This window comes from Bombus vosnesenskii, unplaced genomic scaffold (genome assembly GCF_011952255.1).
Source record: "Bombus vosnesenskii isolate JDL3184/JDL3185 unplaced genomic scaffold, Bvos_JDL3184-5_v1.1 scf7180000013272, whole genome shotgun sequence".
NCBI classification, from domain to species: Eukaryota; Metazoa; Arthropoda; class Insecta; order Hymenoptera; family Apidae; genus Bombus; species Bombus vosnesenskii.
The window spans coordinates 6,912,731-6,928,409 of NW_022882930.1; the positions used below are offsets into that span (position 1 = coordinate 6,912,731).

At 38.1% G+C, this 15,679-nt stretch overlaps 1 protein-coding gene across 1 annotated transcript; it reads right to left on the reverse strand.

The window, feature by feature from the left end:
• Positions 1-643: 643 nt before the first annotated feature.
• On the reverse strand, positions 644-14,585 carry LOC117231291. The gene is made up of 5 exons (XM_033489608.1): positions 13,047-14,585; positions 6,853-7,058; positions 5,636-6,043; positions 4,770-5,071; positions 644-4,341 (listed from the first exon to the last, which is right to left on the reverse strand). Exons 1-5 carry the CDS (start codon positions 13,123-13,125, stop codon positions 3,690-3,692), a joined length of 1,647 nt encoding a protein of 548 aa, XP_033345499.1. The 5' UTR covers positions 13,126-14,585; the 3' UTR covers positions 644-3,689.
• Between the last annotated feature and the right edge of the window lie 1,094 nt (positions 14,586-15,679).

Sequence of the window (15,679 nt, forward strand, 5' to 3'; positions counted from 1 at the left end):
GAATAATATACTATAACTAAGATAACTAAATAGTTCATTCACAACTCACAACTAATAGTTTACAACAATATGATTCAATACAATATGGTACAATATAGTTCACCCTATATTTCGTAGACCATTTGTCCACGATATTACACTAGTGCAACCAAACAGGGCAGATCCCTGACTTTATTAAATACATAGGTTCTTGTACATGCTAACGTGCAACCAAACATGGCAGATCCCTAATTTTATAGGTTCTTGTATATGCTAGTATTTGCCATCTTTAGCACTTGGCCGTATGGTGCAGCAGCTGTACTGTGAAACAACTGGTACTACGAGCATGGACACTCATTTCTTCTCTGTTATAACAATTTAAAAGGAATATTAAACATCCATCCCTCTGGTTTTAGTTGCAGACACTAAAGGAAAATTGGCAGCATTTACAAAATTTATTCGCGATGCAATTAAAAGATATATTTTTATCATTCTATCGTTCCATGATTTCAACCGACTTTCGAAAACCTCTTTACAAATATGAGAATAAAATATGGAGGTAGAAAAGAAGCGCACATAGAGAAGTGAAAATAATGTCGAAATTTTATTGGTTTTCTTTATGAAACACCCTGGAGTGAATGAATTCCATAATGAATTCCGATGATGTAGTATCAAAATGTGTTTTTAATAAATATCAATAAAAAATACATTACACAAAATATCTACAATGATTACAAAGATCGATATAAAATTACATGTCGCTGGACAGCACCACCATCCAAGATTTATAAATGTACAAAGTAGCAATTGTCATAGTTTAATCGTATTGTTAGTAATATCTATTGTAATTAATAAATATTATAATTATAATCCTTTTTTCCTCGAGTACTCCGATAGAAAAATATCCGTAACAATTCCAGTTGTTAGATTCTAAGCATCATGCATTTCCAAATTAATATAAAGAAATACGTAGCTTAATAACGTACTGCTAGTGAAAATAATTGTAGCTGCGTTAATAATAAATGGGTCCATCGAAATTCAAGGAAGTGTTTTCGTACATTGAGATTCGATAATTAATACTTGCGTAGTAACAGAGATATGACAAGGCACTCTTAACAAGTCCGTTCTTTTCAGCTTCACTTTTTTTTTTTTTTTTTTGTGAAAATCTTATGCATGTTCAATGTTACGCCTCAAAAGATACGTATAATAATTCTTGACATTAATTTCTGACATCATAATATTTTTATCACTCATACGCTTGGGTTAAATTTATTACATCAGTGGTAATTATTTCAAAAACTTTATGTGTTTTAATCAAATCCTCAATAACGAACTATTCGATAATAAAAAGATATAAAAACTTTTGTAGTAAATTATTTCTTTCTCAATGAATTTACTTTATGTAGTTTTTATCGTTGTGTCGCATCTCAAATAATTATCAGCGATAGTCTATATAACAGAAAGATTATATACACATAAAGATTTTGCTACAACAAAAATTCCGTGCCATCGCATATTTTCCTACCAAGACTTCGTCATTTGTGAATTACAGAATTGAAACAATAATTGGAAATATAGCGTACAGAATTGTAAATTTCATAATTGTTTCCTTATGATTACATTACCTTAATACTTTCTTGTATTGTCGAGAAATATTGTATAAATACAATGAAGTAATGATTAACGCCATTACGGGGCATACTATTGTATTCGTTGGAATATAGAAGCACCATCGATTTGCGATGTAATCGTTACGAGAAAAAAAAGTTTTCGTAAAAATTACAACGCTGAATATCAGATCAAGGAAGATATTGAATGACTGCAAACGCTTTAATATATTCTATAAAAGTTATCTTCTTATATATGTTTTTAGATCAATAAATTTTACTTCCTTTGCAGATATATCTTTCTCTCTCCTTTCTTTAAATCAATTTTCTGAGTAAAATCGAATTATTAAGAAAATTTAGCTGATTGATTTCAATTGATTTATGAAACGAGTCATTCATTATTTTCAATAAATATTTATCCGCTAAGTAACAAAAATTGTTACTTGCTCAAAGTTTTGCAATCAGCCAATATTCCTGACACTTTGACTAAATATTTATCTACAATTTTCTTATTTCATAGCTCAGTTAAATAAATACATTTCGTCGAATTACAGATTGTTCCAAGGAAAGTGTCCGAGAAAAGTTATTTTAAAACGCTTAACGTTCAAGATAAGATCTTGGGCATTCTCCTTGAGGTTTTGCTCATACCTTCAGCAAGAAAGCTCTAGTCAGAAAAGCACTTTGTCTCTTATTATTTAGTGTTATTTTCGTATTTATTCAACGCCACGAACTTTAAAATATTTCTAGTTCTCGTGATTTTCTACTTTGCATACGTATGTAATTTTTAGAAATTCAATTCATGCTCTCGCTAGGCAACTTTATTCTGTATAGTGGTTACGTTATTGTTACGCACTAATACTGTTCCGTCTAAAGTGACATTATACATTATAAATTAATTGAGTAAATTGTTTTAAAATCATTGTTATAGTAATCAAAACAGTTTGTATGTTCGTCGGATTATAATAAAATTTCTCTGTAGAACAAATCTTTACACTTTGTACTAAAATATGTAAAAGCCACGTAAATTAAAATGGAGGATTTTGTACGATTTTGTACGTGATTCGAGTTCGAAGGAAAACTAAAAGCATTTCCTTTTAATAAATTAAAAGTCGGTTTAAAGAATTGTATAAAATCGTCGAACTTCGTTCATATTTTACACACGATTATGTACAAAAACGAATCACTATTGTGTATGCGTGTGACTATAAATATCGAGCATTACAGTAGCGAGACGTTGTAAAAATTTCAGAAATAACAACCTTCGTAATAAGCACTTCGGTATAGTAATAGATCATTGGTATCATCTAGATTTTCATCATCTTAGATTTTCTTCGTTCACTTGTAATACTATTACAAATTGAGGAAGATACACATATCCCTTGCTCTGGAAATTGAAAACGTAAACGAGGAAAGATCGTCTTATACCATACGATAAATAATTAAAATATAAACAGGATTACATGTCTCAAGAATAAAACTTCTCGATACATTGCTTAGTCGATACTTACAATGATCCAAAGCTATTCGAGTATCCATTTTTAAAAAGTGCGCTTTGGTTCGTTATTGATCGACTATGTTAAAATCGGGTTCGATAATACCTTCTTTCTAAAAAGAACGAAACATGGCAGTGATCTTCGTAACTTCCATTAGAATATCTCGATATTTCGGAATTAAAATTTACGCAGGAACTCAGTACATTCGAGCGAATAAAAATGTACAAACCGCAAAGTGTAGGAATAGATGAACAAAAGTTTGGCTGTAGGTGTTTTTTACTACACTGATCCTCGAAAATCATAGGATGAACGACTGAATTCGATTTCTATTCTAACTGTGAAATATTCATTTCAATCACTAGATACAATAATTATCGTAGGGATGTGTAAAAACAGAAGAAAACAGACTATAGTTTTAAATTTCCAACGGTCGACCCTACAGCTAAATAATAATAGATCAATCGACTGATTTCTGACAGCCGGCAATCAGAAAAAAATCTTTTAAAGAACAGCACAGATCACTCAGTCTCCACCCTATCGCTCGAGGACTAATGCAATCACCAAAGAATCTCGTTACATTCGCGCAAAAGCTCCTCGAACGAAGAACGAATCAAACAAGCGCCTCCGTGTGGTAATGATGGTAATGATGATGAATATGTTCGTGAACGTGCTTCCTACCGGAGCTCGCAGCGGCGTTCTGCGAAAATTCTCGTTCCAACCAACGAACGACTTGGACCATAGCTCTGGCCTGATCCTGTTCCCTGGTCGCATGCTTCAGTTGATGTTTCTTGCTCGACTTACCACACTGTTGAGGCGTTTGACCAAACTGCGTCTCGCTACGCTGAACGTTATGATTGTTGGTCGGAGTTTGATTAATAGGGTGCTGATTGTTCGATATCAGATTGCCGCCATTACGATTCGCGTTAGCTGGCGCAGTGGTTTGTTGATCCGTATAGACGTTCGGGCTGATCACATTTCTCGGTAGAACTTGAGGTTGAACGTATGCTCGTGGCGGTTGCACCGTCGTGTTATTCCTCTGAAGTCCGTAGTGTGCACGCGTCTTCCTCAGATTCCCCCTATGCTTCGCAGGTACCTTGGAGAACGACGTGAAACCCTGAGGCTTTTCCCGAGTAGGCTTATGGTAAGCTGTCGCCGTGGGCCGAGATTCCGATGGTGAACGACAATCTTGATTGTAGTGAGGTGAAGTCTCGACGTGCGGGGCTTGGGATGGAATGCGCAGTTGCTCGTTCTGATGTCGTTTCCTGGTGTGTCAGAAGCGTTATATTTTTATTGTTACTTTCTTCAAGCGAACAGCAAATAACAATTGCGAATTTAATTGTTATTATAGCATATATTCGGTCGATGATATTAACGTAAAGAAATCTTACCGATGGAAAAGGAAATATTTTACGTAAATATATCGCGGATTTTTGCGAATACTGCCAAAAAAAAAATAGATTCTAAGAAAAGATCGATTTAACTCGTTAAAAATTATCTGTATTATGTATCCTATACATAACACGCGCGATATATATTTAGGCAAGATATCAGAAAATGTAGATAAGACTACTGAAATGGAACAATCTTGTTAGGAATCTCTGTACGAAATATGTATTTATTTGCGCTATAGTTCCTTTTCTTCGAGAGCACGTCACGCGATTTTCCATGCGATTGAACGCGAAAGACGTACCTTGATGTATGAAAACTGAGATTATTCTTTTCCATGTTCGCCTGAATAATTTCCAAGAGCTGTTGCCTTTGTAGGGCACCACTGCGTTTTCGCTGATTAGTCGTGAGAAGTGGCGTCAAGGGGGAAACTGCGGGAGAAACATCACTGTCATCGCTAATATCACCCTCGGAGCTATTGGAATAGGGTGATGGTAAATGAGGCACGGGCCCCACCCTTTTGCGTAATTCCTCCTGCTTTATTCGATTTGTTCGTGCGTTTTCACCGTCATCCTCGCTGTGGGTATCCACCTCCTTCTCTTCGTTCTAAAACAGCATATAAAAATAATATATTTCGATTTATCGAACGTGTAATATTACTTACAAATAACATCATTTAACAAATATACAAACACTTTCTGATGTTTGTCGTATGCTACATAAAACATATCTTTATCGATATGTACATATTGTCCTACGCGTTAATCTGACATCCTTTGACATTAAAATATAAAAATTCCTATCACAAACCTATCTTCTTTATATTCCAAGATTCAAATAACTACCATACAACGACGCGCAGCTGTTTCATTCAGAATTCCGAGAGTTCGAACACCCCGACAATAAAAAGGCAATCCGCGAGGAACCCTGTTACATCTGTCCAACATCGATAATAAAAATAAAAAAAAAGGGGGGGTAGGGGAGAAAAACGGATAAAGAAAGAATCAGAAGGAACAGACCCCCCTCCTATCCCGCGAACGATAAATCTCGAAAGGCAGAAATGATAAATCCGCCACTAGCTTCTAGAATTGTCGGGTTACGAAAGAAGAGACGCGGCTCCATAAAAACCCAAAGCCTCGAATCCTCGCCTCGTAGGGGCATCAATCTTACCTGGCAACGGTGTCGTGGCACCCTCCTCCTTCTAGGAACTCTACGTAAACCATGCGCGCCAGTATGGGTCCCGGCATTGTTGCAGGACGCGTGCTTTAAATGGCAGCAGGACGAATTTCCGGAAAAGCTCGTAGCAGCAGCCGGCTGCGTGGACGCGTTCAAACAGCCGCCAGCCGATCGCGTCTGGCTGGTTCTCTGATCTGGCGACACAGTCAATTTCACCTTAATCGTCTTACTGCCGCACGGTGGTACCTGGATAGAAGCGCCCAGAGTATCGTAAATGGTAGTAACCAGGCCGGCTATGTCGTCTTTTGTTATCTTCCCGTGGCCGTCGAAATCGTACAGGGTGAATGAGAATTCTTGCCGTCTTCGGTCACCCTCCGCTACCGAAACGTCGCATTCGAATTCCTGCAACCGGACCAACAGTTCAGTAATAAAAGTTTCAAATCAATGATAAATAGAAATGGGACGAGATATTTTATTACTTGGAATATGTAAATCGTGCAGAGTCTGCGGTCTCAGCAATATTTTATTATTGATTCTATATATTACGTGTATCGTATACAGGGTGGTTGGTATACTAGTGGTACAAGCGGAAAGGGGGTGAAAAAAGAAGTCGAAAATATAGAATAAAAGAAATTCTTTTTTAATTTTTCCATCGAGACAACGATGTACAGTGAGATCCGTTATAACGAGACGCGATAAAGTGCGCGCGTACCGAGTCAAAATTCAAAGTCGATTTTCTCGAAAACAAAGCCTCGAACGAAAAATTGTTATTCTATATGTTCGACTTCTTTTTTCGCGTAGAATCACCCCTTTCCCGGTTGTACCGCCAGTTACCAACCACCCTGTATATTAATTTATTATTATCTTCCATTTGTATCTTATCGCGATAAGTTAGTAAGTTCGATAAGGTGCTTAGATACATATATTAAATTATAGCTGAAAAGAATATATTTTATACCGAGTTTGAATCACAAAGGATCCAATGTTTTGCTGTAAGGATCGATTACGTTGTATAATAAGATAAGTTCAATCTCTTAGGAGATGAAAATTTGTTCTAAAAGATCTACTATCTTTACGTTCCCAATGAAAGATTAAACGTAACGTTAGAGGGTTAATCGAGGATTAATTTAGAAAAAAAGTTGTTGAAATTTAAATACAACAACATATTGTTTTATTGTTTCCTCTTTAACAAGCAAGGGAGTTAATAATACCTCGAAACTGAGTTGCTTCGTTGTACTAGCACTCGGCTGCTCGTCATTTCCGGTGGCCGGCGTAGGACTGGTGGAAGCGTCAACCGCGACCTGTGGTGCCTCTGTTTCTAATAGAATTGGCTGGGATTCCGGTGGCGAACCGCTACGAGGTGCCGAGATACCGCCAAGAAGTTCCTCCGAGTCGCTGCCTTCCGTATTACCAACCACTGTAACCAAACGATCGTTAACTTGTCAGTAATAATGGACGGACCAAGATTTAACCGATATTTTAACACCAGCCTCTAACTATCTTATGATAAACCGCGACGAAAGCTATGAAAAATCCTACGCAAGTGAGATCGTACGTTGTATAATAATCGTCGATATCCACGCAAGTGGATATCACACTGATATTTTAACGAATGAAATTTTATTTTAAATGAGATGTTGGTTTTATGAAAACGAAGCTTAATATAATTATAAGATCAGAGTGGTTCTACTCGTTTTACGCTAGCTCGTTAAACATATTCCTCTTCGTAGCTTTGTTTTAAGTTGCATGAAGTTCTCATCAAAGGGAATGAAACTGTTATCTACGGTCGAGCGGCGGCGTCGCTCGTAAACAAAAGTCAGAATCTCAAAGGTATCAAAGTAACATCCTCCACGGTAAAGCCTATATTTATAGTCAGTTTCTGAGTGCCACTCGGTACTTAAGTTACGGAGTGTAGGAAGTATTTTCGGACTATTTTCAAGGGGATGTAACTTCGAATCACCAGAAATAAATACAACAGATCGTCAAACCTATCTCACGGTCACGTTTCTTTCACATTAAATCGAATCCAACGAGATCATTGTTTACGTGCCTCGATCTATGCTACAAGACTTTTAAAACAAGAAAAGAAGCAACAGCTAATATAGACAAGAAACAAAATAAATAGAAGATCGGCACGAAAATAAGGTGAACACAGAAAGAGTCGACGACGTTAAAAAGATTTGAAAAATTGAGCAAAAAATGACAGAGGAAAAATTTTAATCGGCGGAAGCGTGTCTAGAAATTGATGGATGCGAACGCGTTTAAACGCGTAAATTACAGATCAAAGGGTTGCTGTTTCATAATTACAGAGAGACCGGATTCCGTGCATAAAAGCGCAATTATCTTTAATGCATTCGGTCTATTGCTCGGCCGAAATTATTCGCGCGGTGCGAGCGAACGAGCGAGCGAACGAATTAACGAAAGTTCCACTGAAAGGGATGGCGAGAACACATCCATTTCCAGCGTTTATTTCAGAAACGTTTTGCACACTCGCCGAAGGAAGTGTAATGTATCTTTAATGTGTCTGCATTACACTGCCGTTTACCGTTACCTAGACGCCTGTGTAAAAGCGTTCTACGAAATGAAATACTGAAAAGATATCTTTGCGCAACTACCATACATAAATGAGCATCTACGAAACACGACACGTCCGCCGCCATGATGCGGTACATGGAGCGCCGCTTTTTACAAAATTTCTAAAGTTTTCACCGACGCTTTGGAGCAAATGTGCATCGTTTAAATATATTTCCTGGATGGTTGGATCGAATAAACTATGCAATTAAATATAAAATGTTTTATACGCTGTGTATTCGATAGAATATTATTAGACAGAATATTAGACAGATTAGAATATTATTATTATTATTATTTACATAGAATGTTTCCATATGTAATACCTGTACTTGTAAGATATGCAAATTCTAGATCGAGGAATATTCGAAAATTGGCAAAATAAAATTTCGAACTTTTATAATATAATTTTTCGTACAAACAATTTTGCCAAGTTCGCTAATAAAAATAGTTATTTATTAGTAGTAGTTGTAAGTAGTAGTAAGAAGGTGTTAATTCGTATACTCGTTGGTGGTAAATGTACAACGATAAGATTTGAATGGCGAGATCAATGTAAAGGAGTGATAGGGAGCAATAAATTTGGAACGACCTCTTTCCCACCCACAACGTAAAAGGAAAAGAGAATCTTAAGTAAAGATTTTATCTAATGGACCTCGCCACACACGTAGGGACGACTGTTCGAAGGATTTTCTATATCTAGGAATTTCGTATACACATATCGAAAGTTAGGAAATTGAACGTCGATATAAAAAAACGTTTCATCTTTCTTTCCTTCTTACGAAACACATGGAAACTATCTCTGAAAAAGATACTTAACTTATTATCTTTGTCAATTTAATTGTTTTATATCTTATCAAACAATGTCAATCGTGATACTAATTTGTCAATATCAATGATGATTAACAAAATCCAATAATAAAAATATAAATAAATAAGGAAACGACGGAGGTGTAATTTAACGCAGCGTTACACACATTGGTGCACACTTCTCTTATTTCATAATGATCGGTACAACGCAATAAGCAATTCAATTAAGAAGGAAAGCTTTTCATTTCTTTTGGAATTCATGGATTGTAATAGGCGGCCGTCCTACATGCGTCCGACATCCAGCCATAGTAAAAAGAACAAGCTCTAACAACTGTCAGCAATTACTGCTCAGACTATCGATCAATGAATATTGAAGATGCACGTTAGAATTTTACGAGGGTCTTGCAATAGGTGCGAGAGTTTAGAAAAATAAACATTTCTTTCGGAAAAGGTAAACGTTTACAAATTTTGTACAGTTCCTTTAAATTTATTTTTTATTTTTAAATTTATATTATTTTAGTACTTGAACATTTTTTAGTATTTCATCGTACTGTAGTACTAAATTCCTTGTCATTGCTATAATATTTTTTCTCGACTCGATAAAACAATGCAAAAGGAGAAAAAGATATTGCAGTGCCAATTAAAATACAACTACGCGAATGTAACATAGCTAAACGTTAGAATTATTTAAGCTACTCGGATCGGATTCTGTTGCAAGTTGGCCGAGCAATCGACCAAAATATTAAGGGAATGCTCAATACATAATCGGGGTTCGATAAAACGAGTTCCGCGGCGATTCGAGTTCCGAGTAGCCGGAGAATGTTTCGAGTGCTTTGGCCACCGTTTACACGTTTCCCTTCTACGATGGTAGGCCGTCTCTTCGGTCTCGAGGAGCCTCCGCTTTTATCTTAATTCACGCGATACATCATTAAGCCGGTGCAGCGTGATTCCAGTAAAATATATACTTAAAAACGTCGGCATCAAAGGGACCGCGAAGCAACGATAATTAGCGATACGAAACTCGTAATAAACGAAGCCGGCCGCTAATTTCAATTACTCGAGACCAACGGGAGGAAAAAGAATGAAAAAGGAGGGAAAAAAACGACGAGAAAACGCTTGCACACGCGCGCAGAAAAGAGAACGAGGAAGGGAAAAGAAATGACGAAAGGGGGACAAGGAAAACCGAAAGTAGGGCAGAGATAAAAGAAAACACCGGAGAAAAAGGAAAAAGCAAAACCAAAAAATTAGAAAAAAAAAAAAAAGAGAGAAGAAGAGAAGAAAAAGCGGGATAATCGTATCTGCATAAAGAAACGGACGCATATACGCGTATAATGATACCTGCCGTGTGGTAATTACGCCCGTAACTCTTTCGTGGGGCGAGCGTTAAAGACCCAAGACACTGAACGCACCGGGGGAGAAAAAAAAAGGGAGACAAAGAATGGCGGAGAGCGAAAGAGAGAAACAGAGGAAAGAGCGTGACAGAGAGAAGAGGAAGAAACATAGGAAGAACAAGGGGAAACTGAGATGGAGAGCGAAGACCACAGTGGAACGGGTAGAAAGAGGGAACAGAGAGAGAGAGAGAGAGAGAGAATCTTTGCTTTGATATCAAAGGAATAGAGAATAGCCATGGACGCCTTTTATCTAACCACCGGACTAATGTATGTAACGAACTTGCAAGGTCTCGATAATTAAACTCCACCCTTGACGCGCGACCCTCCCCCTCGTGCAGCTACGTGTATAATCTATAGTACGTGTATATGTAGTCTGTAGTACTATATATACGCTGTGTACGAAAGAGCGCGCGCGTGTGTTTATACCGTGTGTACCGTACCGCTTTTGCGCCCTCTTGAATGAAAAGCAGCGGGAGAGCGGGACACAAGCGGCTTCTGCTTTCTTCTTTGTATATCACCCCTTTCTGTTTGCTCGGCTCGTAACTTTTATCATTTGCCGACGCAACAGCTTTCCCTGTTCCTACTCGTTCGGCTCTCGACTCGTATGAAAATTTTGCCCCGCGACGCAAGAGAAAACACCCATAAAGAGGAACGCCGCAAGAGAATCCGAGATCGGCCGATCTTCAAAAGCGGGATTCGCTGCGCCGCGCGCCTCACCCATACATAGACGGACCCAGGCAATTGTTCCACGATTTTCGATCAGTTTCTCTTCCCAACGACGCGACTGTAGGACGGAGGATAGAGATAGACTAATAGACGACATGGAAAGATATTGTGTTAGTTCATTCTTGCTTTTGCTTCTCTTTTCTGTCTTTTTCTGATTTTTGTTTTCCTTTAATACGATAATTTTTAATCGGCGAGTCTGCATGGCTTTGATTTGCACTATGACAAACGTAAGAGACGATTCGTAGATTACGTAATACTAATATTCGGAATGAAATGAAATTTAATTTTGTCTGTAGTGAATATAAAATATGAGAAGTGAAACGTTATGGAGATATAACGAGTAATATTTATTATACTGAATAAAATGATTAATTTGAATAAATTTTCTATCGAATATCATGGGATGGCTGACTTTTATTGAAATATTTACTGTTTTTAAACTGTTATTTAAACTAGCGACTCTTTATTTCTGAACGATCCACTTGCAAGATGCGAACGAAGATCTGTATCAATTAAAATTTTTCGAATTCTGGAACGCGGCTAACTAGAAGCGCGTTTTATTTTTACCCTCCATCTTACGAGTAGATGTTAGCTTCTGGTGGAACATACATAGCTATGTTTGTTTCATTAAAGTAGGTTTACAAGTGTTAAAAGTTATAGACTAATGACATGTTAAGTGTTATTTATACAACTGAGAAACTGTTATCCCCTTCGCAGTGAAATTTTTTTCGAATAACTAAATAAGTAAAATTAAATAAGTAAGATAGTAAATATTAAAATTTGTCACCTTTCGCTTTAGAATATCATAGTTAAAAAATATAAAAATAATTCATCAGTGGTTTTTGATAGAATACATGTCGCATTCTTTTCATCGCATATCTTTATTTGCATTTATAAAATGACTATGTTATTTCTTATAGTATCTATACATATTATGTAAATGTTTTTTTAGTTTATTGAAAGATCGTTACCATGTAACGATAAAGTAGTTATTTGCTGATAGAGTGCCGCCTTCGATATCAATATCAATCATTCAAATATTTATCTTCACGCTTACAATATTTTACACATACGAAACTAAAAATGATAAGTGTCAATGCGTATTTCAAGCGCTATTCAATTTATTTCTATCTACTCTTTTTGAAACTAACAATAAAACAAAACATATATTTGTATTATTATTACAGTTTACAAATAAGTAACTGCACGTTCAACTATATTTCAACTAATATTTAACATTCATAAATATATACCGTTGCATAAACATTTTACAACTAGTATAACGACGTATTGTCTAAATAGAATGTATAAAATCATCGATGAATTTATAAAATATATACCAAATAATATCAGATAATACCAAACTGTATAACGAGCTGTAAATTTCGTCTCTGAGTCGGTAATAACCCATAAAAGTGGTTGATGCGACGTTCAATAATTAATTGAAATAGAAAAAAGGAAAATAATAAAAATATTTATCGTTCAATTGCGTCAGAAAATATTCGAAAGCTCTACAAATTGTTCGAAAAGCAAGAAACCAATGACGGTTAACAGACAAATTTTTAGCAGAACAAGGTTATAGATCAACGGGTAAGAAAAATGCAAGTATGACGTAACACCACGTGGGATCCACTTCTGTCATACTGCAGTAGCATCATCGAGAAACACGCACCACGCGGCTCGCAACTCGGGCAAAATATCACGCCTATAACCGGACCCTGACCGAACAAATCCGTATATGGTATATCTCGATCTATCCATGCATCGGCGATTTCGACGCACATCGATATTTTGAAGTGTATATATGACAAAAAAGAAACATAAGGGAAGAAAAAGCGGGGGTCGAATGGATAAAAGTAGACGAATAGAGTCGATAGCGAGAAAGACAGAGAGGCGTCATAGTAGCTTACCAGAAAAGGGTCTATAGCCAGCGAGGAACCTTGCCCGCCACCACTTTACGAATCCAGTAGCCATGAGACCCTCATGCATCCACAAACGTTGCGCACACTTTCCTTCCAGGCTTCTTGTTTCGCCACTTTGCTTTTATTTTTCTTCCCAAACTCGTCACCGTATTAAATTCTTCCTGTTCCTTCGCGTCGCAACAGCCAGCCGTATGTCACTATGACGATCGACGAATATCGCCGTATCCGATGTTAAAAAACACGGCTGTGTTTTCACCTGACAATCATTCGTCGTTCTCTCGTCGTGCCCGATTTCCCCCGTGCACGGTTCACCGTAGCCACTGCTAGAAATTGGAAAACAAACACACTTCCGCGAACTTCATACTCTCCTGATAACAGTCGGTCGACATCGGTTGATCACACAACGATCGACGTGCGCGACAACGCACCGAACGAACGACACGTGTTTTCGAGGGTTGGTTGCAGCGTTTGAAGTTACGACTTACGACCCAGTCGGCGCCCAGTCAACTTTCTCGTCTTTTTCTTTCTATCTTTTGTTTATCGTGCTTTCGACGCAAAGGCGAAACGTTCGTGCTCGCATGCTCGTTCCCCTGTCACTGACTTTCAGTTACACGCACGTAGGCAGCCGTGTGGCTGCGAAACGAACAACACTCGGTGTCGAATTTAATCCAGGTAAAAGCGACGAAAGAGAAAGAAACGCGGTCGCGACGAGAGAGGTCGGTCACACGACATCGCTCGACTCGTGGCCCGACTACGACTACGGACGATCGTTCTTGCCTAAACCACGTTCCCCGTAATTCCCTTTCCCCTTCCATAGGGCGCTGCGTCGTCAACAGTGCCGAGCCGTGGATACATGGGCCCTGAAGGTAGGAGGCGCGGCTCCGAACCTCCGATTCACGCTCTTTCTGTCCGTCTCTCTTTCACCTCCCTCCCTTTGCCACTTTTTCGTCGGCTTTTCTCTGTTACTCCATCGAATCCGTCTCCTTTCCTTCCTCTTCTCCTTCTAACTACACCGGCCGTCTCTCTTATTCTATTCCCTTCTTCTTCTCGTAATTCCATCTTCCTCTATTTCCCTTTCTTTCTGTTTCTCGCGTTCTTCCTTTTCTACGTTTCCTATCCTATTTTCTGTGTTCTCTCCGTCTTCCTCCTATATAACCTTCTTGCTCTACCTCCATCTCTTTCCCTCCCGTCTTCCTTTTACCTTCGTACTCGTTTTCTCGTACTAACCACGCGTATACTTTCCTTTTCTCCTCATCTTCTCTCTTTCCTTTTTGTCCAGCGAAGGTCTATGAGAGAGGCAAAGAAGGATAGCTTCGTACGGCTGGTGGGGTTTTGAAAGAAGCCGATGATGGTTCAACGTGGTCTACGACGACACTAAATGTCGACGCCGCGACGTCGAACGGCATGCGTAAAAAGGGAACCGGGGGCCTCCTAAGGATTTCGATTATCGCGGTCGCAAACAAACCTTCGCCGGATTTTTGCGTCGGTGATCGCGTGCGGACGTTGCTCCGATTCGCTCGCGGAGAAAGTCGCTTTTAAAGGATTCGGAAAAACGGGGCTCCTGTCTGAAAGGACCCGGCGTCGAATCGTTCCTGCGGGCGAGATTGTCGCGTCGTCGAAGTCGTCGCTAGAATCCCGTAATTCGTCAGAATGGCGCACAACCAGACTACTGTACCTTCCGTCGCGGCAAACTTCAACCGATGAGTAATGGTTTAGGGTCATCTTTGGTTTTTACTTGGTCCGCGCTTTAATCTTCCGTCCACCAGAGATAATGATAATTATTCTTAATATTTCGACGCTACGTTATAGCGGAATATTTATCGTACAACATCTTCTGTTGCTTCTGTTAGCGATCTACGTAACAAAAACATTCGTTTAATTATCGTCTTAAGGATGAATGATAATTAGGCCAGAAATTAAGATGGTTTTAATGGAACTAAAATTTGAGTAACTGTTAATAACTTTCTAAATTTTAATAGGCAATACCCAGTGTGCTTAAGGAAACTCACAGCGTTTCCCGAGTTAAGCATAATTTGAGAAAGCCGAGATAAATGCCATGCTTCCTAAGCATTTTACTATTTGTTTTTCAATTATTCAAGGTTAAAGTGCATAAATGTAGTAGTGTAGTGGGATAAATGGGAAATACTCTTTTTGGAGACTGTACCCGCACGCTATTATCTCCTAGCGGTGTTTCAGAAGAAACATAGGCGTCACCTTTGACAATGTAATGAATGAACTTTACCGAAAAGCACTTTGTCATGTACACACGAGACCCAGTAGCGGTATTTCGTGTCTCTTGTTAACATAATTCTCTGTCAAAATCGTTATTCAATTTTCTACTTATCTGTTAATATTCATCTTCCACGTCTACACCAACTTGTAACTAATTTATACTAATCGATATATATGCACAACGATTGTAACTCCCTTCTTGGAACAAATCAAATCAATAACAAACAACGTGAAACATTGAAATTCTTGTTGTATCATCGATATCGTATCGTCGATAAAGCTGTTGTATTTCGTCAACGAAGACGATAACGCCTGCGTATAAAAGATATAACGAAAATTTGCTCGTACGATAACGTTTCAAAGAATCAGAATCGTTGAAATAACAATAA

Coding starts and splice junctions, on each gene's coding strand:
- LOC117231291 (XM_033489608.1), bottom strand. CDS start 13,125: ATGCATGAGGGTCTCATGGCTACTGGATTCGTAAAGTGGTGGCGGGCA. Junction 5,072..5,635: donor TGCCACGACACCGTTGCCAG/GTAAGATTGATG, acceptor ATGCTGTTTTAG/AACGAAGAGAAGGAGGTGGA. Junction 4,342..4,769: donor CTCAGTTTTCATACATCAAG/GTACGTCTTTCG, acceptor CTGACACACCAG/GAAACGACATCAGAACGAGC.